The 25,972-nt window shown below is 45.6% G+C and overlaps 1 protein-coding gene across 1 annotated transcript in view; it reads right to left on the bottom strand.

The window, feature by feature from the left end:
- npy8ar (neuropeptide Y receptor Y8a) overlaps nucleotides 1–25,470 on the bottom strand; it is a gene marked incomplete at both ends in the record, with an annotated part of 145,343 nt that extends 119,873 nt beyond the window's left edge. The window contains one exon of the mRNA XM_084325024.1: nucleotides 25,228–25,470. Within this exon, the coding sequence (XP_084181150.1) occupies nucleotides 25,228–25,470 (243 nt within the window). The remainder of the gene's footprint in view (nucleotides 1–25,227) is intronic.
- Nucleotides 25,471–25,972: the final 502 nt, after the last annotated feature.

Below are 25,972 nucleotides of genomic sequence, written 5' to 3'. Positions count from 1 at the left end.
GAACTCACCCGAGCTTAAAAGTCCTCCACCCGACCCCTGGTATAATGTCTGGGGGAGAGGACAATGTTAGATAGACTAATACAAGTTTTTTCATCACCTTGTCGTTTTGTAGTTTAATTTTGTCATTGAAAAGTGTAAATAAATTCAATTTAATTCATGCAATGGTACAAATGGACAAATAAATGGAAAAAATACTGGTATTCGTTTTGGTATTTGGTATTCAGTATTTGTTTCTGTATTTGGTATTCGGTATTCGTTTCTGTATTTGGTATTCATTTCGGGAATTTGCTATTCTGTATTAGTTTCTGTATCAAGGTCAGGTTTATTAGTATATCCCAAACTGGGCAATTCATGTTACAGCAGATAAATAGGAGCTCCAAAAAAAACACAGCAAGCATACATAACAAGAAGAACACAGACAGACATGTACAGTACATGGTCGCAGGATCAGATCATGACAACAGTCAAACAAGCAACCACAACCATCCCCCATGTTTCTGTATTTGGTATTCTGTATTTGGTATTCTGTATTTGTTTCTGTATTTGTTTCTGTATTTGGTATTCTGTATTTGGTATTCTGTATTTGGTATTCGTTTCTTTTTTTTTTTATATATTTTTTTTTATTATTGCAAAACAAAAATTATTAAAAGTCAGTACTCAACACATAATGCATATTGAAACTTTCAGTCAAGGTGGTTAAAATACATGTAAGTACAGAAACAAGATAAAACAAAAATAGTCTATAATATCATTTTAACCATATACAGTGTATATCCAGCGAAATTACAATTATATAAATGTTAGTATAGAATATACCCCTAATACCTATTTTCTAAAACCCTACACACATATGCTCCAGCTCTAACCCCCCCCCTCCCGGACCCCCTCTTGGATAGTACCTCCATTATCCCTCAATCCTACCAGACACTACCATTATAAGCTAGCTTTTATTCTCTCCACCACTTCTACCCACAATGACATTTTGGATTCATTGAGACCCAGAATTCTTGCTGTAGATATTTCTTGATATATCACATCGAGATATGTAAGAAACCAAACTTTCCGGCACATTTTTTCCGGTTGAAACCAGCGTGATGCGATCAGCTTTTTAGCTACTGTGATACCCGATAAAACCAATCTCTTTAGCTGTGGATTCACTGCAAACTCAAAAACATCATTCAATAGTAATACCGAGGGGTGTACAGGTATATTCCAAGACACTAGTTTTGATAATTGTTGGGACACATCTTTCCAGAATGCCTTAACTGGTGGGCAGTCCCAATACATGTGCATACATGTTCCTTCTTCCCCATTTGTACATTGGGAGCATTTGGAGTCTTGTTTAAGCCCCATTCTGCACAGGCTTATAGGAGTCAAGTATGTCCTGTGAATATAGTTCAGATTGATTTGTTGATGATCCGGGTTCCTTGATGTAAGTCGGACATTTGCCCAGGCTCCTTGCCAATCAAAGTCATTTTCCAGGTCTGGTATATCCCTCCTCCAAACAGTGTCTAGTTGAAGGGTTTCATACGAGGATGTTAGTAATTGATAATAAAAACCTGATACAAAACCTCCCAATGTTTCTCTTTCATAGAAAAATTTGTGGTATCTGTGGTGTTCAATTGGTATGAGTAATGGAACACCGTGAGATCTCAGACATAGTCGTAACTGTAGGTAAAAAAGCCATGTGGACTCGGTGAGGTTAAACTTTGTGCATATTTCGCCATAACTACATAAGCCCTGGTTATTAAAAATATCCCCTAATGAGTGTATGCCTTGCTCTTCCCATATAGGGAATCTTATAGGGCGTTTTCCCATTAAGAGTGCATTGTTATTGAATATGGGAGTGTGATTATGCCATTTTTGGGGGTTAGGATATTTCTTTTGTGTTTCCCGCCATGTTCTGATTGCATGGGTAATTATGGGGCCAAATTCCCGCTCACAATGCTTGATTGAAAGTTTAGTGTGTGCTATGTCTTTCAGTCTCTGTGGGGCTACTATGTTTTCTTCTAATTCTCTCCAAGATACCAAAGCCTGGGGATCAAACCATATTTTCAATGGTCTTAATGTGAAAGCCTTAAAATATTGTAAAAAATCTGGAACTGCCATGCCACCGTCTGCTTTATTTCTCTGTGCGGTGGATCTTTTTATGCGAGGTGGTTTGTTATTCCTAATAAATTTGTATGTGGAGGATTGTAATCTTTTCCAGTAGCCCTCTGGAGGAGGTAACGGTAGCATTGAGCTGATGAAATTGATTCTTGGTAATACATCCATCTTAATTATTGATACCCTTGCCTGTACTGAGTTTTTAAGTTTTGCCCACCTGTCCAGGTCGTCTTTGATTTTGTTCTGTATTTTTGTGTAATTGTGCTTCACCGTTTGTCTTATGGTGGGAAATATTTCCACATCCAAGCATCTAAAATGTTTAACCATGGGTATCGAACCTGGGAGGGTTGTGTCTTTTTTTGCACGGATGTTAAGAGGAAGGAAAGCCGACTTCGGCCAATTTATTTTAAATCCCGATAAATCACCAAAGTTCTCTATCAACTTGAGTAGATGCGGCAATGTGGTGTTGGGGTTTTGCATGAACAATATTACGTCGTCCGCATATAAACAAATTTTATGTTGTGTGCCCTTGATTACGATTGGTTCTATGTGTTGGGATTGTTAAACCTAACAAGGCCACTGGCCATGACAACATCCCCTCCAAATTCCTCAGAGACTCAGCAGCCGCCATCACCCCAATCATCACACACATAATAAACCTCTCCATAAAACAGGGACACGTCCCCAAGGACTTCAAAATTGCGAGGGTGACCCCTCTGCACAAAAAGGGCAGCAAATTAGACCCAGGCAACTACCGCCCTGTTTCTATTCTCACCTCCATCTCGAAAGTCATGGAAAAAATAGTCTACGAACAGGTCGAAAAGTACCTAGCGGAAAAAAATCTAATCTACGAATTCCAATCTGGCTTCAGAACATCCCACTCCACTGACACATGCCTTCTCTATTTGAATGACCACATCAAACAAGAGGTGGACGCAGGCAAATACTGCGGCATGGTCATGCTGGACCTACAAAAGGCCTTTGACACGGTCAATCACTCCATTCTGATTGACAAGCTAAAAGCAATTGGTTTTGATAGTCTATCAGTGAGCTGGATGCAATCCTACCTTGAGGGGAGGGAACAGATGGTGGAGGTAAACGGTACCCTATCCCCCCCTCTCACAGTGAGCTGTGGTGTTCCACAAGGAAGCATACTAGGACCGCTACTGTTCCTAATTTATGCAAATGACATGTCGTCAGCTTGTGACTGCAACTTGTTCCTGTTTGCGGACGACTCAGCCCTGCTGGTCTCTGACAAGAACAAGTTACAGGTTGAAAAAACCCTCAGCTCGGAACTAGGCAGAATCTGCATATGGCTCGCTGATAACAAACTATCATTACACATGGGCAAAACAGAGTCCATTCTCTTCGGTTCAAATAACAAACTCAGCAAGACCGACGGCTTCTCAGTTACAGTGGGTGACAATATTGTCACAAGGAAAGATGAAATTACCTACCTGGGTTCCATCCTAGAGGCTAATCTCTCCTGTGACAAAATGGCATCCAATGTAATAAAAAAAGTCAACCAACGAACTCGATTCTTGTACCGGATCTCCTCTCTGGTAAACAAGAATACCCTGAAGACTCTGGCAGGAGCACTCATTCAGGGGTACTACGACTATGCTTGCACCTCATGGTACCAAAGCACCTCAAAGGCGCTAAAAACAAAATTACAAACATCTCAAAACAAACTGGTCAGACTACTGCTTGACCTTACTCCTAGAACCCACCTCACCCCTGCCCACTTTGACAACCTAGGATGGCTTAGAGTAGATGACAGAGTACAGCAACTTGCAATGGGCCTGGTCTACAAGATACACTACACGACCAAGGTACCCATGTACATGGCAAAATACTTCCCAAAGGTCAGTGAATACCACGATCACAACACCAGAGGGAGCTCCACAAATCATGTTAAACCCAGATTCGGCTCAAATAAGGGACTAAACACGTTTCGCAATTATGCCACATCAATGTGGAACGCCCTACCCAAAGCTGTAAAGGAATGTGGATCACTACCCACTTTCAAAACCTCTCTCAAGAGACACCTACGGGAGACTGCAATTCAACACTGGCCCCTGTAAATATCCTAACCCAACCCCCTCCAATGTACAGTCATTTACCTAGTATGGTTTTGTCAATAGTCCAATGTACAATTTTGTTTGTTTGTACAGAGTCTCCCCCCCCTCAATGTACAGTTTTGCTTGTTTATACAGTGTGCCCCCCCCCCCCCCCCAACCACCTCCAATGTAAATTACCCAGTATGGTTGTCAATATCCCAGTGTACCCAACCCCCCCCCACCCAACCTCCTCCAATGTACAGTTTCTACGTCAAATGTATATACTCCCTTTTCTTGACTCCTTCTGTATCACAAACAGTACTGTATTTGCAAATCTGGTATGTCATAAATGTATAGATGTAGCAGTACTGACTATCTGTATGTCATGTATGTCATATATGTCCTGATGAATTGAAAATGGGGGACCCTGGTGGAAACAAGACGAAAGTCTTTCTCTGGTCTGCATCCCCTTAACAATTGTGTGTATTGAGCTGTACTGTATTGTACCCATTCTGCAATCTGTTAATAAAGTTTTCAATCAATCAATCAAAGTCTTATAAATTGTGCTAAAGGCTCTAATGATAGATCGAATAGTCCGGGACTAAGAGGGCAACCCTGTCTGGCTGAGCGTGATACCGGAAAGATTTCGGAGATGAATGTGCCTGTTGTAATCATGGCCGATGGGTCCTTGTAAAGTACTTTAATCATATCAATGAATCCTTTTCCTAACCCCATCCTTTCTAATACTGCCCATAGAAACGACCATTCCAGCCTGTCAAATGCTTTCATAGCATCCAGGGATAGCATCGTCTTAGGTGTGGTGTCCTCTTTGTCTGCATCTAGTACGTGCAGTATTCGCCTTATGTTATCATTGATCAGACGACCTTTTATGAAGCCAGTTTGGTCCGGATGAACTAAAGACGTCATATGCTTTTGCAATCTGATGGCTAATATCTTAGAGTACAGTTTGACATCGGTTCCGAGGAGGCTTAAAGGACGGTAACTACCGCACTCAGTGGGGTCTTTGTCTTTTTTGAGAAGGACTGAAATGAGTGCGATATTGTGGTGTTTATGGAAGCTCCCCTCCTTGACTGAGTATATGATCATATTTAGTAATAAGGGTCCAAATATGTCCCAGCAAGAAAGGTACATTTCTGATGGGATACCGTCTTTTCCCGGAGCCTTACCGTTTTTCATTCCGGATATGGCCTTCTCGAGTTCTTCTAATGTGATCGGTGCTTCTAACTGTTTAGCGTCGTCCTCCGAAAGTTTAGGGAGAGTAATTTGATTAAGATATGTGTCTAATTTGTTTTGATCAAAGGTCGTTTCTGAATTATACAAGTCGGAGTAGAATTCTTTGAATGTATCGTTTATTATTTTGGGGTCTGTTACAAGTACTTGTTGTTTTCTAATGGCAGTTATATCTGCAAATTTTGCATTAATTCTTAATCGCATGGCTAATAGGTGACTAGGTTTAGAACCTTGGAAATACTGCTGTTGTCCTGTGCTGCGTATTTGCATTTCCGATTTTTGTCTGTATATTGCTTTGATCTCTGTCTTTAGAATGTTAACTTGGTTTTCTAGTCTAGTAGAGTTGTTGTATTTTAAAGAATTAAAAAGCGTTGAGTAAAGCGTTTCCATTTCAGACAGTTTTGTGCATTGATTTTTGCGCAATATGGAGGAAAATCTATCCGTGAAATCCTTGATCATACCCTTTACCGACATCCATAATATTCTGGGGTCTTGCTCCGCGTTTGCATTATTCCGTAGGAATACTGTGAGAGCTTCTTTAATTTGTGTAATGAATTCCTTGTTGTTAAGCAGCATAGTATTAAAACTGTTATGGTTTGACACCGACCCCAAACGCACGACACAAGAGAGTAGGAATTCAGAGTTGCCAAAAACAAGGGCTTGTTTATTGAGACTAATTAATGAGCACAGAATAGGCAAGTCAAACAAGACAGGTACACAAGCAAGGGGGAAAAATGTTCCGCTGCTCTGCAGCTTCTCCCGTGGTGGTAGTAGGGGGTAGCAGATGCTGACGTCTGAACCGCTCTGCAGACTTCTCTCGGCAGAATCTCCGAAGTGTTGCGGGACCGAGAGAGAGAGAGAGGGAGCGAGTCAACAAGGGTGCAGGTGGAACGAGCAGGAGAACAGGAGAGGTGACTTGTACCCAAATACAAAAGTTATCCAAGTGAACTAATCTTCGTGTAAATACACACAGTGAGCAAAGTTCCACAACACAATCCCAAGTGAATATCTTCGTGTAAATACACACAGTGAGCACTGTTCCAAAACACAATCCCAAGTGAATATCTTCGGTGCAAAAATAGACACTGAGAGTGAAGTCCAAAAAACAATCCAATGTGAATAATATCTTCGGTGTGAACAACACACAGTGGGAGATGTAAAGTCCCAAAAATATTATCCCAGTGAGAACAACAAAAAGGCGATCGCTGGGTGAGTGACTGTCTGATAAAAAAGGTGGTAATCTTCAGTGTTATAGAAACACACGAAAACGGAATTTGATCAAGACAGTCACTAAAAAACTCACCCAGACGAAGTGCGTAATGAGTGCTGGAACAGCAGCGGAGCGAGCGCGTCGCCACGGGGAAAAGGTGTCCAAGAGGAAGGCTTCTTGGAATATCCTGGAGGTAAAGCACAGAGAGCAAACAGCAGCAGCAGCAGGAACGGAGAATGCAAACAGAGAAATATCAAAACGATCCAACAAACTTGAGTGGGGAAACGGGGTATAAATAATACGGGATTGATTGATTGACAAGCAGTGACAGCTGGGGAATGTGATTGAAAAGCGTGTGGACGGGAGAGAACCAATCAACGACGTCTCTGGGAAGAAGCGTGTGAATAGGGGAATGAAATGATTAACAGAAAACTTAAAGGGACAGAGCGAGTGGGAGAGCAGCGGACCAATCATCACAGTACTTCAAGAAGCCCGTGGTGGGGAAAGAGCCAAACCTTACAGTACCCACCCGGTGACCCACACGGCCCCCCGGCCTGCCCGGACGGGACCCAAGGAAGCCGGCGATCAGGGGCACTGGAGAGGGGGACAAAGACAGAGGCCCGGAGAGGGGGACCGGAGACGTGGACAGAGGACCGGCGAGGGAGGCCGGAGACGGGGACTGGGACCCGACAGTGGAGGCCGGGCACAGGGACAGAGAACCGGCGAGGAGGGCCGGAGACGGGGACTGGGGCCCGACAGCGGAGGCTGGGCACGGGGACAGAGGACCGGCGAGGGAGGCCGGAGACGGGGACTGGGACCCGGTGAGGGGGCTGGACGGCACCTGAAGACACCGGGCACGACAGGAGGAGCTCCACCCCTTGATGGCACCGGAGGACCAGGCGATGTGGGGCTCGTGCAGCGCGAGCCAGGGCCTGTCCAGGACCACAGGGACAAGAGGAGATCTGGTGACGAAAAACTGGAGCCTCTCAACGTGGTCACCAGCAACGGTGAGAAGGACTGGACAGGTGCGTTGAGTGACGTCAACCAGGCGACGATGATGTGTGCCAGTCACTTCATCAGTGGAGTGATTACTTAAATTGTTAGAATAACCTTGTAGTGTTCATACGTTTAGGTGTGGTTGATTTTTAAAGTATTATTAAGGACTGATTGAACTTCATTCAATTGATTATCTGCTATGTATTTACACACCGGATGTTTAATGTTAGAGTTGTAGGCCTTCGTTGTCATGGTGCATTATATTCTAGAAGGTTGTAGAATATACTAGTGCAATAGACTGTTGTTATGTTCCAGAATGATCTAAGAGACCCAGGGCATTCGAACGATAAAACCAGAATATTCCAGATTGATCTTTTTGCAATGATATGTATTTGTCTCCCCGGAGACCAGAGTCTGAAATTATAATGTATTACGGATCGTATTATACACAGTACGCATTGTTATAGACGGCCTGCATATCGTCTGCTACCTTGATGAACACAATAAAGTCATTCTAATACTGATATACACTGAGAAAGAGGCTTATCTGTTTTCAGGCATTGTCGTCCTGCCTTGGGGTATCTGCTCCATGTCGATTCAAATAATCCTCAGCATCTTTAGGTGTGTATAAACCAAACCTGTGGCCGTCACTGCCCACGATCGTTAACAGCGCCGGGTATGATAGCCTTGGCTTGTGACCAGATTTGAACAACTTTTGCATCACCTCCTTGTATGGTAGACGTCGAGCGATAGCGTCTTTGCTCAGATCTTCGTAGATAAATATTGATTTATCACCATATTTCAGATTCCCACGTTGGATGCGAGCAAATTTGATGATGTCATCCCTTATTGAAGTCTTCCGCAGAGTAACAATGATGACTCTTGGCCCGATGTTTCTTTGCCCCCGAGGACCGATTCTGTAAACTTGGTCCACTTCCGGCACTGTGTTTGGAGGGTTGTTACCCAAAATCGCTGATAGCACTGTTGGAAAGTTGGCGTCTTCGCAATTTACTGCTTCATCAAGCCCTACAATGCGGATGTTATTTCGCCTGTGGTAGCGTTGGGAATCTAGTAGCCTCTCCGTCGCTTCGTTTTTAACCTCTTGTATTTCCCTCCGGCATGCTTCTTTCACACTTTCTATCTCTTTTGCCATCTCTGTCATGCCACCTTCGTTCGCTTTGACTGCCCGTGTAATATCTGTCACCGTATTCTCCACTGACGTGATTCGTTCGGACTGTGCATCGATCGCTTTCTTGACTTCTTCTAATTTATCATCTACGCAATCGAATTTAGCATCGACGTGTGCTTTGAGCTCCTCGATGTTTGTAATCTGTTCTTTCATCAGGTTAGTCTGTTCTTTCATCAGGTTAGTCAGTGTGTTGAAATCGGGTGGAGTGGTAGTACTGCTTGTTTCAGTTGGTGATTTAGGAACAGTGACGGTGACGCTGGACTTGTTTGCTATTATTATCTTATCCAGATCAGCTGCTCTATCTTTCACGGAGCTTGTTCCTGTCTCTCCTGTTATGTTGACATCTATTGACTCTTCGTCGGGGACCATGGTCGATGGTCCCGGTATATTTTCCTCTTCATTCTCCTCTTCGGGGCTTGTCGCCAGCTGCTCAGTACCCGCGTCGGTTAGAACGCGTCTTCTTTTTTTTGTTTCGTTCTGCGCCGCTGAAGTTACCGTATCTTGTTTCTTTACCGGCTTTCTATCCTTACCCATGTTGTCTTTTGATATAGTTAGTAGAAGGTCTTATCAATACATACGATGTGGTCTATTCTCTTTTGGTATTGTCCAAATAATGTTTTTAAACGAAATTAACGTTGGTGGGAGCGGAGCAATTGCAAAATGCGTGCACTACATATTGTGCTAAACCGGAAGATTCGGTATTCGTTTCTATATTAGGTATTCGGTTCTGTATTTGGTATTCAGTTCTGTATTTGGTATTCAGTTCTGTATTTGGTATTCGTTTCTGTATTTGGTATTCATTTCTGTATTTGGTATTTGTTTCTGTATTTGGTATTCGTTTCTGTATTTGGTATTAATTTCTGTATTTGGTATTCATTTCTGTATTTGGTATTCATTTCTGTATTTGGTATTCGTTTCTGTATTTGGTATTAATTTCTGTATTTGGTATTAATTTCTGTATTTGGTATTCGTTTCTGTATTTGGTATTCGGTTCTGTATTTGGTATTCGTTTCTGTATTCGGTTCTGTACTTGGTATTTGGTTCTATATTAGGTATTCGGTGCTGTATTCTGTATTTGGTTCTGTATTTGGTATTCATTTCTGTATTTGGTATTCGGTTCTATATTAGGTATTCGTTTCTGTATTTGGTATTCATTTCTGTATTTGGTATTAGGTTCTATATTAGTTATTTGTTTCTGTATTTGGTATTCATTTCTGTATTTGGTATTCGCTTCTATATTAGGTATTCGTTTCTGTATTTGGTATTCGGTTCTGTATTCGGTTCTGTACTTGGTATTCGGTTCTATATTAGGTATTCGGTGCTGTATTCTGTATTTGGTTCTGTATTTGGTATTGGGTTCTGTACTTGGTATTAGGTTATATATCTGGTATTATGTAAGTGTTTCCTCTTCTATTGGAATAGTATATCTCTCGATGTATTGGTGGAAAAGAGAGACAATATTGTCCATACCGAAGTTTTCAAAAAAGAGACTGATCGAAATTCGTTTCTCCATTATAGCAGTCACCCACCAGAGCTCAAGAGGAGCCTTCCATTTAGTCAGATTTTGAGATATAAACGTATCTGTAATACAGATGACATTTTTGATACACAAGCCAAGGAGCTTTGTCAGAACTTTAGATCTAGAGGATATAGTGAGGCCCTTATTGAGAATTCTCTTAATAAAACTAAACAGATAAACAGACAATCCCTTTTTACACATAAAGACAAAGTAAAAAGCAACTCAGTAGCATTGGTGTCCACCTTCAGCCCTATTTCTAGAGATATGCATGATATTGTGAACAAATACTGGTACATTTTAAAGTCAGATCCTAAGATCGGAGGTGTGTTCCAGGAACCACCCAAATACTTCTACCAACGGCAACCTAACTTAAGGGACCAGTTAGTTAAAACAGATTTTCCCAAATAATTTACCCATTTTATGGCTAATATTCCAAATGGCAATTTTCCATGTTTATCTTGTACCCAATGTCATGGCATGATTAAAGAGACATTTTATTTACAACCAAGTACAGGTAGGAGTATCGCTGTTAGAGGCCGGATTACCTGTAATTCTGATTTTGTTGTTTACTTGCTTAAATGTCCTTGCAACCTTTACTATGTTGGAAAAACAAGAAGACGTTTTAAAAATCGAATTTCGGAGCACAAATGTTCTATAAGAAGAAATGACGAGAAGTCTTCAGTTGGAAGGCACTTTAATAAGTTAGGACATGATATTTCTGGCTTAAAATACATGAGTATGGAGCAGGTCTTAAGACCACCAAGAGGCGGCGACAGAGACAGGCTCTTGCTACAAAGGGAATGCTTTTATATTCATTTTCTGGATTGTTTAGAGCCTAGAGGCCTCAATGAGGAACATGTTTTGACCTGTTTCATTTGATTATTTCATTTCATTCGATTGTTTATTGTTTATTTATAATTGAAAGATGGCTTATATGGGTCATGAGTGTTTATGTTTAGAGTTTAAGATGTAGGCCTACTCTGTATAAAATATATATAACTATATATAGATATCTCTTTGTGATTTACTGTTTCTTTTTTATTTACATGCTTCTTTTTGATTTACATAATTCTGAAAAGGTTGTGCTTGTAAGTGGTATTTTGTACTTTTTTGCAGATCTCTTGTGGGAATGTGTTGTCACTTCCTATGTTGTCACTTCCTGTTTGACTTGTATATACTAGGGTCACTTACCCATAGATATATATAGAACACTAGATAGCTTAAGGCGGAGTCACCAGCGTCACTGAACCGCCGCCATCTTGGGGGGGTCAGCCTTGAGTGAGAGTGAGTGAGCTGCACAGACAAAAATACTCATAACTCGCTGAAATATTGACAGATTTACAAACGGGTTGGTTTGTAATAAACATCAAATATGTAGTTATGATACTGCATACTTATAAAAAGAAATTTTTTTAAAGATGTTTTTTTTTACAAACCGCTTGAATCATAGCCACGTTAATAATGCTTGTAATAAACCAAACCGTTTGTAAATCCGTCAATATTTCAGCGAGTTATGAGTATTTTTGTCTGTGCAGCTCACTCACTCTCACTCAAGGCTGACCCCCCCAAGATGGCGGCGGTTCAGTGACGTCGCTCTCCATTGGCCGGCAGGGCGGGTAAGCTATCTAGTGTTCTATATATATCTATGCACTTACCCTTCATGCTTCATGCAAGCCATTCTGAAGAAGGTGTGTTCACACCGAAACGTCATGATTACAGGCTGCCAATAAATTTGGAAAAACCTGGAGTGTGTGCCTGGACATTGTTTCCCTATTTTTATGTATGATATCAGAGGTTACAGCACCCAGTGTCAAGTCTAGTGAGATGAGCGCGTTCTACTACTTTTTTCAATAGTATATCTCTCTCCATGGACCCAGTAGCTCAGGGCCATTCTTCCTTTTAATCTCCTAAAAGCATCTTTATATCACTTTATATCAGAGAGAGAGGCTGTCCAGTGGATGAATGGGAAGTTTTATTTAATCTTCTTTCTTCTTTTTTATATTTAAATATTTAATACACGGTGGTGACAAATCAATTGTCCATTTAGATCAGATGTAATGAAGAACATTTGATTGCTAGTGAACCTCTAATCGCCGTTGCAGTTAGACATTGGAAAGAGTATCGCAAATGGGATTAAACAGAGAGAGCGTTCCTCTGGACTCTGGAGCATCATAACGGAACTGTGTTGGAATGACCAGTTCATAACTAGAAATACCCATAATAACTAAATTACTTATGAAGGAATGAATGAATGAATGAATCTTTATTTCGAACATGATTTAAAAAAACAAAGAATACAAAAAGGAGTAGGAAGAAGCCTAAACGTATCATGCCCTACCCCTATCCGCCATTTCCAAGTGGGAACATTCATTAATAATTAAATTATATAATGGAGAATATCCACATTACCAATAATTCTTCATTCTTAACATTGAAAACAACATAAAATAAATAAATAATATCAGTATCCATAATGTAGTACAACAGAAAAAGAAAAAGAAAACAACCGTTTAGAATCCAGAAGATTGACAATAGTCACCTCCCCTTTTTGGTAATTTGCAAATATCATTCCTTTATAAATTTTTTTAAATAGAGCAATATTTCAGCTTTCCTTCATTTTATCTTCTAGCCCATTCCACACAGTTACTCCATAGGATGATATGCACCTGCTCCTGAGATTGGTGCGAGCGTAACGCTTATCAAAGTTGCATTTACCTCTCAAATTATATCCCTTATCCGTCTCTATAAATATATTTTTTTAATGTTACCTGGGAGTGGCTCAGGAGGTAGAGCAGTCGTCTGGTTCCCGGTTTGATTCCTGCTCCTCCTGGGCAGCGTGTCGAAGTGCCCTTGAGCACCAAAGAGCAGGTTGGCACCTTTCATGGTTGCCTCCACTGTCGGTGTGTGAATGTGTGAGTGAGGGGGTGAATGTGTGAGTGAGGGGGTGAATGTGTGAGTGAGGGGGTGAATGTGTGAGTGAGGGGGTGAATGTGTGAGTGAGTGGGTGAATGTGTGAGTGAGTGGGTGAATGTGTGAGTGAGGGGGTGAATGTGTGAGTGAGGGGGTGAATGTGTGAGTGAGGGGGTGAATGTGTGAGTGAGTGGTGAATGTGTGAGTGAGTGGGTGAATGTGTGAGTGAGTGGGTGAATGTGTGAGTGAGGGGGTGAATGTGTGAGTGAGGGGGTGAATGTGTGAGTGAGTGGGTGAATGTGAGGAACAAAATTGTAAATCGCTTTGGATAAAATTCTAAATAAATAAATGCACCATTTACCATTTACATGCATCTGATAGCACTATGCTCAGTAGTACTATTTTTCATACCCAGTTTAATCATCTGTACATTGTATATTACTATTGCACTTTAGTGTTACATTTGCACTCTGGTTGGATGCCAAGCTTCTTTTCGTTGTACTGTACTTGTGCTGTATGATGACAATACATTTCAATTTAATCAAATTTCAAACTCTTTTGGAAACATATGCTTGTTCAGAATCAGAATCAGAAAGGTCTTTATTGCCAAGTCGTTTTCACATACACGGAATTTGCTTTGGACGTTATCGGTGCGACATTAGCGGACAGATAATACAATAAAGAGGTGGAGTAAAATAAAATGAAATATGAGCCAAGTTAAGCACAATAGAATAATATAATTATGAAATTAAATATAGGCCAGGGCTGTACAACTGTAAATAAGAGGTTGAATAAAATTAGATGAGATGTAAACTAAATTAAATATAGCACAATAGAATATAGTACCTCGCCTCTACTGCCTCCTTCTCTCCTCTCATCCCCCTCCTCCTTCCTCTCCTGCCTCCTTCTCTCCTCTCATCCCCCTCCTCCTTCCTCTCCTGCCTCCTTCTCTCCTCTCATCCCCCTCCTCCTTCCTCTCCTCTCCTGCCTCCTTCTCTCCTCTCATCCCACTCCTCCTTCCTCTCATCTCCTGCCTCCTAGCTCTCGTCCTATCTGTCCATCCAGGCTGGTCCTCTCTCTCGTCCCCTGGCAGAGGAGCTCCCTCACCAGCGCTCCTCCTCCTCCGCATCGCTGCCCTCATTTCCTCTGCTAATCACCTGATAGGGAGGAAGGAGGCACATGCAGCATGCAGACCACAGTCGGACACACGCGCTGAGATGAGCACTTATACAGTACATGAGTGAGTGAGTGAGTGAGTGAGTGTGTGTGTGTGTCTCTCTCTCTCTCTCTCTCTCTCTCTCTCTCTCTCTCTCTCTCTCTCTCTCTCTCTCTCTCTCTCTCTCTCTCTCTCTCTCTCTCTCTCTCTCTCTCTCTCTCTCCCCTCTCTCTCTCTCCTATCTCACACACATGCACATAGAAGGTCACCAGCATTACGAGAAATGCCATTGCCAATCAATGGCACCCACCTTTGCCCTATCACAGACGAGCCCTAATTACCCTCCCATACACCACACACACACACACACGCACACACACACACACACACACGCACACGCACACGCACACACACACACACACACACACACACACACACACACACACGTACACGCACACGCACACGCACACTCCGATCTTGCTCCCCACCACCCTTCTCTCTGTGCAGGAACAGCTGCAGAACATGGAGTCCCTCTCAGCCTACACAGGCTGTAACCCTTTTCACTGCCACACTAAACAGGTTAAGGTTAACCTGCTGTTGTGTGGCAGTGAAAGGGTTAATGTCTAGGTACGCTTCAGGTTCTCTCTCCCCACTAACTCTAACACAGTGTCGCTACATGGCAGCATGGAGTCTGATGACAAAGGGAAGCCCAATGGTGGAGGGGTGGAGAGGGGGGGGGGGGGGGGGGGCTGAGAGAAGAGGCCCGTAGCGGGGGCGCAGTAGAACAGATCTGAACACAGAAACATTTGGCCCTTGACCCCGCGGGATGCCTAGCAACGAGGGCCACCGCTGCTGCTGCTGCTGGAGACGAGCCCTGAGCGCTGAAATGAATGGGTATTTATTGGCCTTGGAGCGCTCCGAGTGTCTAGTGATTGCAGGAGGAAGGAACCTTGGGGCCCACTTTTCTCTGTAAACACCATCATTTGGTCATTGATTGGTGCAGGGCGGTCACCTCGCTCTGTCTCTCTCTCTCTCCCTGCCCTTCTCTCTCTCTCTCTCTCTGTCTCTCTGTCTCTCTCTCTGCCCTTCTCTCTCTCTCTCTGTCGCTCTCTCTCTTTCTCTCTCTCTCTCCCTCTCTTTCTCTCCCTCTCTTTCTCTCTCTCTCTCCTCTCACTCTCTCTCTCTTTCTCTGCCCTTCTCTCTCTCTCATACACAGACACACACAGATAGATACGCGCACACACACACACACACACACACACAGAGACACGGTCACTCATTCAAGAGAGTAATCTACGAAGCACTGTGTAGCTCAGACTGAGAAAGCCCATATGAGAGGGTTGGAGTCTATAATGACGGACAGTAATCTCTGAGCTCGGTGGCTCCTGCAGTGTCCATTGACCCTTTCACTGCCACACTGCAGACGGTTAACCCTTTACTATCACACTACAGACTATCGCATTAACCTGCTGTCGTGTGGCAGTGAAAGGGTTAACCTTCGGTGTATTGTCGCAGTGAAAGGGTTAACCGTTTGTTAGTGCGGCAGCGAAAGGGTTAATACGTGAGAACTGTATTTGGTATTCTGAATGGCTAATATACCTCATTAAGCAATATCTATTCTGTAGAAATCTTAAATAGATTCAGTATTACATGCCTATTATTGGCAGCCAATTACAATCAGAAACACAAGAGACAAACACACCTACTGCATATTAATATAGTTATTACCTTTGCGCTCTATGTTAGCTTAGCTAACATTAAAACATTTGCTGGTCATAACTTCTTTGTTTAGCTAGCAGATCAATGCTGTTGAGAGATAGCAATCAGCAATAAGGGGTGTAAAAAGTAACCAGAAATTATACTTAAGTGAAAGTATGGATAGTGGGTACCGTCTCTAAATCGTACTCAAGTAAAAGTCAGATTATCTGCCTAAAAAAAAGTCAAAAGGTTTCTACTTTTAATGAAATGTACTTAAGTATTAAAAAGTAAAAGTAAAGGGCGGCCGGGTAGCACAGCGGACTAAGCGCCTGTCTACCACTACAGAGCCAGTGAGATCTAATCCGGCTGTGGTGCCTCCGGCTTGGCCGACCGTCCATACTAACACAATTGGCAGTGTTAGAGGGTGGGAAGCCTGCGTGGGTAGGTCCTGGTCGTTGTAAACAGCGACTCCTACAGTTCGGTCGGGCGCGTGAACACTTTAGGCAACCAACATGCGCTTCCGCGTTTGCTCTGAATTGCTCTGATTGGCCGAGCGTGCGCATGCGCATGAGCCGCGACGCGCTCCTCAGAGGCAGGAATACTAAGCTCCCCCTTAAGCTCCAGGAGAGAGGAGAGAGGCTGAAAACCCGCAGTTCTTGCCCGACTGATGGGAGCCGAATCCTGGATCCGATTTTTCTGATGAATACCCCCAAAACATGGAGGTCCCGAACGCATGGAAGTATTGATTGCACCGTAACGAATCATTAAAAAAATATACCGTTAACTGGAATATGTTGTGCCTTTACACATATGTTGGATTATGTAATTGGTTTGTCATGACAAACTAATAAAAAATCGCGATTTTTCCCGGTGGCTACAACAGCACACAGTGACTTGCAGTCACGCAGTCATGTAAGGGGCTAGTAGTCACTGTGTGTTGTTGTAGCCACCGGCTACAAACCAATTACATAATCCAACATATGTGTAAAGGCACAACATATTCCAGTTCTGTATACATAGTGGCTCCGCTCGGCGTCACTCATGCACTATCTTCGCATATGTGCACGCGCACTGAATAAAATTCCACAATGTACCTTTATCCCAGTATTCGTCTGACCACACCCCTCGTTAGCTTACCTTCATAAGCAGGTGTGTGGTCACCTGCTCTCCTCCTTCTCGCTTTCACCACAAGGAAGTGCCTCGGTAGATCCCCACTTGACGTGATGTGATGGTAGGAGAAGAGTTGGAAAACAAGAGATACGTTGACATCATATCTTTATTTTCTCTCTCACTATTTTCGAGAAAATACGGTGATATTGTCTTCGTCACTGGAGTGTCTGGAAGATGGTGATCATTCTAAAAACCTCCACCGGTTTTCGTATTGGGAGCACGCCGCTACATGCCTCCCAACTGCAGTCTTCCTTGCTGTGGCTGGTTGCGGTAAAACCTTTCAGCGACACAGCTGGACTGTAGGAGGCGCCGCTGTTGTGAGAAGCGGTGGGTTCCAGGTTGGTGAGTAATGTTTTGCTTGCGAGCTCCACTTGTCTGTTAGTGCTATGGGGGCTAGTTGACAATGTTTGCGGAAACCGCCCCCAGATTAGGGTCCTTTGTTCAGCCTTTAGGCGACGACGGAGGACCTTGGTTTGAAGCCCATTATAGCAACTAGTGGGCCACGGCCAGTAGAACTGGTGATCCCAGGATCTCTGGACGCGTGGGTACTTCTCTGTCACCGTATAGGCCCCGTCTCTCATATGCAAATGAGAGTTTACCCTAAACGAGAAAATGTGAGCATAGATGTTCGTTATCGGAAAATCCATGTTCAAGTCAGCTACAGCCCAGATGGGAATTGTGCTGGCTCCGCCGGATGTTGGTAAAATCACCATTGTAAAACTGTGTTAACATCTCGTTTCTCTTTTCTCTTAAAAGGTGAGGAGGGTTTCAGAACGGCGGCCTGTCTGAGTGTGACTTGTTGTATCGTTGTGTACGAGTTCAGGTGGTAGCTGCTTAGCTTACGTGCTAGTTGTGGCCTACTGTGTTAGCCAGTCAGCTGTTAGCTGCGGCGCTAGCTCACTGTGTTTACCAGGAGCCTGTTGTGTCACTAGGCTAGGTAATGTTAGCTTGCTGCTATCGGCCGAGAGCGGCCGTTAGCTTAATGCTACACTGTTGAACGTGCTGTGACTATAACATGTTTTTAACACTCTTGACTACGACGTCATCTTTGACAGAGGATGTTCGTCGAACCTACCCTGGGGCCAGCCGGCGAGGACTGCGTCAACAAGGAGCACCGTAGCGGCGGGTTGGAGCAGCGAGCTGCCCGTGTCGTCAAACACAGGAGGCTGTGTTTACTTCGGTGCCATGTTAGAGACTGCAATTTGCTTGATCTGCGCTCCCGGTAGGCAAGGTCCTGACCAGACCTTGAACACTTCTTCTTGCTTTCCCTTCTAAATGTTTTGTAAATAACGATGTTTTCCAAACCGAGTGTTGCTGCACTACATTTAGGATACAACGCGAGTTATGTGTGAATTGTCTCCATGCAAATCGGGTTATTGTTACAGATGTGAAATTATCTGGTTTGTTGTGTTGAGACACATTGTGTGTTCATGTATCGTGTACTCACAACTAAGGGGGTTAAACTAACCTATAAAGCTATGCTTAGTGACATATGAGTAAAGAATTATTCTTTTCTCAGCCTGTAATGACAATGAACAGTGTGTTCACATATTAACAGGTTTACCTGTTTAACTGGCCGTATTAAGGGTAAAGCAGGAGGGTTGTGTTTCCCCCCGGTTCCCTGGGGACTTCTTCATCCTCCTCTCAGACATGTTGTTACACTATATTGTGTCACTGTGTGGTAGGGATACGATGTAACCCTTGGCTTAGTTGTTGGGGTTGTGCTAACCACTTGAGAAACTTTATTTTCCTAAAGAAAAGATTGTTTGGTCACCTTTTCGTGTGTGCTTAGCAAGGCCTGTGGCCGATACTAATCGAGAATTGTGTATTCTCTCATTATGAAAAACGGCGTTCCTCTGTAGAGTGTTTTTGCCATTTTTTGTAGGTGATAATGGGTTGTATGTGTCGTGTGACCTACAACTGGGTTGGGCTGGCCACAAAAGCACATGTGTAAGTCTGGTACCGGCGCTCTTGAGAGGGCCCTCTCTATTCTGTGTTTTTTCCTTAGTAAAAATCAGATAGCAGGTTGGCACATGCGCTGTGTGAAGCTGTTAGACGCTTCATGGAGCTGACTATGACTGCGTCATACTCTTTTTTGTGATTACATCGTATCATGGGTGTGGGGTCGTAAAGGGGTGAACTGGTAACCTTTTCTCCCCCTTTTTTCTGTTGGTCAGGGGTAAACCCACCTGTCCTTCAAGGTTCCTGTCACGTTGCGGTTCGGCACGTTACAGGGTGAGGGGGGGGGGGGGTTTCCTGGTCCCACGCCCTGGAATATTGGGCGTGTGCACCGCAGAAATTCCCCCGCCATAGAGTACGTCACTGTTGGTAGGACTTCCGTGTGCTGTTCAGATCCATATGATGGATCTGTTTCGGGGGGTGGTCAGGGCTCCTCCTCACGAAGCTCCTATTCGGGCCTTCTGTGAGTTGGGACTCTCCTTCCATGTGAGGGAGCCTCCTCAGAGTACAGAGCCTCCTCCTCAGATTGTCAAGGTGAGTGGAACCTCAAGAAGGAGTCCTACTCTATTGTGTGTGTATTCGATTCAATTCGATTATTGAGTGTGTATGGGTTCAGTGCCTCCTCCCCGGAGAGCCCTAAAACCAAACTTTTACATGGCTCAAGGTGCAATATATTCTTTTCAATCTGTACAGCTCGCGTGGGAAGTCTCTCTGGGGATTTCCGTCTCCTCCCTATGGGAGGGTGGTGGGATGTAAAAATGTGAAATTTTTTTACCCCCGGCTGTGTAGACTGGGATACATACTGTTGGTGCTTCCTTCTTTTCTATTAAGAAGAGTTGGAGTTAGGAAGCATCACACCCCTCTTGTCGTTCCCCTGGGCGCCTTGGGGATTCAATGACAGGTCTAAATAGCCTGTTCATTGATGTGGTTGTGTCCCGACGCACGTATAGTGCTAGCTTGGGGTGTTCTGTAATCAGGCGATTGACTGGCACGCCTTGGTTGCTTGAGGTTAAAACAGCGTTTTTATAAAGCAACTAGGATGGAGGTTTTTCCTCTTCCGACGACCTGTTTTGGTTGTCGACGGATTCTCGTTCATATCTGGGGGATGATGACGGAATGGATCTGAACATATGTAGAGGGGTCTCACGCCCTGGGGGTGGGCCACCGGGCGCGGTTCGCACCGAACGTCTGGGTGGCGCCTTCTTTTCATGTTTAAGATCAACACGCATATCTGCCCCTTCTCCTGGAGTAGGAATGTCGGCGTGGTTAGGGCACGGGACTGGTTCTGGTCACGCTGGTCCGGATCAGTTAAACCCGTTGTCCGCCGGGGATGCAGATCTGCTGTTCTGGTACCCTGAGGGACTTGGGCTTTTTCAGGGGGAAAATGCCAGGTCGGTCCGGGTGTCACAGGGTTAAGCGATATGGAGACCCTGGGTGGGTACATTTTGTACTCTGCACTGTCGTAATGGCTTACGGCCATGCCAACCTGTACACGCTCGTTCTCGTCAGATCTGGGCCGCTACGCAGGTTGGTCCTGGTTAGTACTTGGTTGGGAGACCGCCTGGGAATACCAAGTACGGTGTGCTTGGGGCTGGTTCTCCATTCTTTTCGCTCCTCTCTCACGCATGGCGAAGAGGGGCCTGTTGGGGTGGTCTTTGACCTCCTCTGGTGACCCTGTGATTTCCGTATCGCCGGGCCCGGTCCGAAGTAATGTTTCGTCGACCCGTAGGCCTGGGTTAACCCTTTTTTGAAAACTGAAACACTTGTACTGCGGTATAGCCGGTGTATACCCGCAGGTGTGTTTTGGAGTTTTTTCTTGAGGGGTTATAGGAACAACCACCGCATTGGGTAACGCCAAGGTGGTTGATTCTCTGGTGTGTTGGAGCAGTGTCAACTCCCGGGTTACCCGGTTGAGGGTGCCCCTGCACGTTCATGACGTCTGCCAATCGTGTAAGCCTTCTCTGCCTCAACCCCTCTGGGTGTTTTTTTTTTTTAAATGGAGGCTTGGTCATGCAACAACGCCAGCATACGCTCCTTCCGCCAGGCGGCTGTGTTCAGCTGTCCCCTCTGGCGCCTGTCTCGTCCGCAGTCTCCAGGCTCGGGTTAACAGCCTGTTGCCTGGTTTTTTCCCCGGTGGGCTGCCTGCTTCCGTGGTAAGTCTTGTTATTGCGGCCGTGCTGACTGTCTGTACTGCGGGGTCAGTGTGCCAGGCGGTGTACTATTGGGGGGACAGGGCCCGCTCGGCTGAGGGGCCTTTGTTCGAATACGCTGGCGATGTGGGGGGCGGGGTCACTAAGTGCCCACCTGGTGGGGTCTTGATGCTGGCATCATGGCCTTCTCCGGGCCCCCATTCCAGGGGGTCCAGTCCCTTTGGTGGGTCTGGGCCTTCCTTCGCGCTCCGCTGCTACGGCCTTGCCACGGGGTTGGGTTTGCCCTTGACCCCGTGATTCTGGGGGCAGTAACGAGGTTGTTCCCTCCGTTCGTTCTCGGGGGGCATGCGGGTTGTGCGTGTGTGTAGTCGTAGGGTCAGGCCACGGTCTGCTCACCCTGTGCGTTGAGTTGCTTGAGTGCCTCTTCGCACGGTCGGGTCCGTCGCCCTCCCGGGAAACCTCCAATAGGGGGGGTGCCCTCCATTAGGGGGGGTCGGGGGGGCTCAGCCCTCCCTGTTCTGATGGTTGTGGGGGGCCTTCAGCGGGGTGTACTTGTCGGCCGGTGGCTCCCGCTCGGCCTCCCTTGTGCATGAGTGACGCCGAGCGGAGCCACTATGTATACAGAACGATACGTTATGACTATAACCAAGTTCTGCTAATAGTGGTGACGCTCGGTGTCCGACGCCGCTGCAGCCCTTGATCTCACCTTGTGGTGAAAGCTTGGGAAGGAGGAGAGCAGGTGACCACACACCTGCTTATGAAGGTAAGCTAACGAGGGGTGTGGTCAGACGAATACTGGGATAAAGGTACATTGTGGAATTTTATTCTGTGCGCGCGCACATATGCGAGGATAGTGCATGAGTGACGCCGAGCGTCACCACTATTAACAGAACTTGGTTATAGTCATAACCTATCGTTAACGGTATATTTTTTTAATGATTCGTTACGGCGCAATCAATACTTCCATGCGTTCGGGACCTCCATGTTTTGGGGGTATTCATCAGAAAAATCGGATCCGGGATTCGGCTCCCATCAGTCGGGCAAGAACTGCGGGTTTTCAGCCTCTCTCCTCTCTCCTGGAGCTTAAGGGGGAGCCGCGCTCGGCCAATCAGAGAAACGCGGAAGGCGCTCGGCCAATCAGAGAAACGCGGAAGCGCATGTTGGTTGCCTAAAGTGTTCACGCGGTCGGGGCGCCTGCACAGCAAGGGAAGGATCTGGGAGAGGTAGTGTGACCTTCCACACGTTACACTCTCCCAGTGAGAGTCCGCACTGCCAGGTGAAAAGAAGCGGTGGGCTGGGTACACATGTGTCGGAGGAAGCATGTGATAGTCTCCGCCTCCCAGACCGACGGTAGGGGGTAGAGTGCACAACGACCAGGAAGCGTCTATGCCAAATACAACGCAGTTCGGTTTCCGGGTTCCTCTGATTGGCCCCTAAGCCCACGTGACCACGCCTAGCACGCCCCCCTTATCGCCCGCTGCCGCGCTGTGAAGCGGAAGAGCCAGCGAGGCGACGCAAGGCGGTGGTTTCAGCAGCAGCGGCCGTCTTCTTCCGAGGCGGCTCGTTCTTATTAATTCCTAATGTCATGTATGTTGTGTATGTCATAAATGTCGATATGAATTGAAAATGGGGGACCCTGATGTAAACAAGACGAAAGTCTTTCTCTGGTCTGCATCCCCTTAACAATTGTGTGTATTGCGCCAAAGGGAACACAGTTTCTTGAGTCTGGCGTTGTTGTACTTTATCTATTTAGTGTTACTTTTGGGAGTAGTGGGGGAGAAATGAATGAATGAATGAATGAAAACTTCAGGGGACATTATGGCCTCGTTAAAGGTCTGTGGGACCCCACTGACTACCCTGTAGCAGTAATCAACGGTTATGGGTGTACTGTCCTCCTCGTCACTCCCTTTCCGAGCATAGTCTGTCAGATACTTTGGGGGTCTGTGTTCCCTCTAGGGATACCTCCCACTTGACGTCACCCTCCGGTGCTCCTCGTCATCGCCCTCTGGGGGTTGCTGACTGTCTGTCTGCCAAGTACACTGGGCTGATGTGTCTCGGTTTCTACACACCTTACTCTGGAGTCCAGTTCTGGCTCCTCTGTCTGTGTCTCGCCCTCACATGTTGTCTTTGTGACCAACTTGACTAGCCTGTGTTTCTGCACTATCCCTTTACCGGGATAATAAACCAGGAAAGTGGGGCTTCCCTTGTTGTGCCCTACAAAGAGCCCTTTTACACACCTGGACTCTAGCTTTCCTCTGTCCTGCAGGTACGCATAACACTCTGATCCAAAACGGTGCATTCTGGCTAGATTACACTTCTTTCCTGTCAGTGCTGTATATGGGGTGGTGCCAGTGTGCTTATTGAAGCACCTGTTTCTGGTGTAGGCGGCTTCTTGTACCGCATAGTGCCATAGGCTCTTAGGTAAGTTACTGCCTACTAGCTTACACCTAGCCATCTCGAAGAGGGTGGGCCATTCTTTCTCTGCCACTCCGTTCTGGTGTGGGGAGTATGGACATGACGTCTTGTGTCTTATCCTATTCTTCCTCAACAGTGATTGAAACTCTGTTGTCAGACCTCAAACATCTTACTGTACCATAAGGGGCTATGTCCGCCAGGAATTTTTCAGTGGACTGGAGTGTGTCACTTTTTGCTTTAAGAAAGTAAACAAACACTGCCCCTGTGTACACGTCTGTAAAAGACTGTACATATCTAAAGCCTCCTATGGACTCATTCCTTACTGGACCGGCAAGGTCTGTGTTAACCAACGCGAGTGGTACTTTTACTTTTTTTGTGGGATTCCTGTTTCTCGATTGAGCAAACTTCCCCTTTATGCACACGACACATTCTTTATCAGGTCTACGCTTTTCGCCTTCAATGTCACTCTGTCACTGTTTGCAGTTTCAGTAAATCCTCGTAATTACAATGACCCATAATCTCATGCTATGTCTGAATATCGTGGCTGACGGTTACTTTACACATATCATTGTCATTACACTCTGTTTTCAGGTAATAAATTATCTGATACACTTCTATGTCAAATTGCATACCGTTGGGCTCTACAAGAAAATGTTTACCTTCCATGAAGGACACTCTGGCCCCGTTCGCAGCAGCAGATATCACAGAGAACAGTCCTTCTGGGAACGATGGCACATAGAGAGCGTTCTTTAACGTCACTGTACGCTGGCACCCCCCGCTGTCCGTGAGGTATACCTGTGCGGCTGTGCGTCCCCTCTCCCTCTTGCCAACCCGTGTGTGCACTTTTCGTCTGCCAGCTCCATGCTGTGTCTCTCCGGGCGGAAAGTTCTGTCAAAGTTCTTGAACAGACTCCTGTCGTTGATGACGTGGGACGACGCACCTGTGTCCACGATCAGTCCCCTTGAACCGTGTGTTACCAGGAGTGTGAACGATTTGTACAGCTCCGGTAGTCCTCTCATTATCATCGCCATCACTAGCCCATCGCTTGGTGCTTCTCCGGCACCCCTCAATGGCATCGTGATCCGCTCCGCTCTGTTGACGTATTCGGTCACAGTCTCGGTGTACCTATGAAACCCTTGGTCTTCCTCGCCCGATGCTCTCTCAATACCGCCAGGCTTTCTCGGCCTCTGTCTTTAGTGTCGCGGAATATCAGCCCCAGGCTGGTGTCGTCAAGCATCGTCGCTAACTCACAGTACGCGCTAGCATTCCGCTGGTCGTCCAGGGCTTGCTCTTCCGCTGTCAGTTCTCCGGTGGGGGCCCCCAGGATCGTCTCCTTCAGCCCCGTACCGTGCATGTAGCATAGCATGCACTCTTCCCAGAGTTCGTAGTTCTCTGCTTTTCCATTGAATGGTGGCCCTTTGTTCCTCCCTCTGGCCACCACTCGTTCCAAGGTGGGGTTCTCCCCCTCGCCTCCGTTGTGTTCAGCGGGCGCCACACGTTCTGGGATGGGGTTCTCCCCCTCACCTCCGTTGTGCCCAGCAGGCTCCGTCTCCCCCGGAGCCGCCTCCTCGGGGCTCTGCACGCTGCTCTCCGGGCGGGTCCGCTTGTGCTCCAGCAGCTTGTCCGCGGGGTCGATGCCCCGCTCCCTCTTGACGCGCAGGATCATCGTGTTGGATTCCATGTTGCTCTTGTTGGCCTAGCGTCTAGCCTCGCGGTGCTCCCGGCGCTAACCTAGCCTATTCTTATTATTTCGCCCCGGCGTTATCTGGGCCCATAACCTGTTAACAGAATCTGGCTATAGGGCGACAATAATGTGGTCAAGAGGCATGGTTTCCATCTTTAGCCTTGTTTATTCACATGGTAAGTGCAGTAACACATGAGTCCTCTCTTACTGAGAGACTGGGGGGGGGGAGAGAGAGAAATGGGAGGAAACATCTACTTATATACACATCACATGGTAGTGTACCTGAGTGGCTCCGCCTAGAGCGCCATCTAGTGGAAACAGATATATATGCAGTTAGACAGTTAATAACAATCCTACACAGAATCTCTGACTTCAACAAAAGATAATAATTTTAAATTTTTTTAAAGTTAAAGTAAAAACTTTTTTTCTGACTGTCTATTCTTCAAAGATCCCCGCTTTCTAGTCTTGCACAAGGACCAATCAGCATGGGATTCGATTG

This window comes from Notolepis coatsorum (genome assembly GCF_963971535.1).
Source record: "Notolepis coatsorum genome assembly, chromosome: 11".
Lineage (NCBI taxonomy): Eukaryota > Metazoa > Chordata > Actinopteri > Aulopiformes > Paralepididae > Notolepis > Notolepis coatsorum.
Note: the sequence above shows the minus strand (reverse complement) of the source record. Positions and strands in the feature narration are given on the sequence as shown.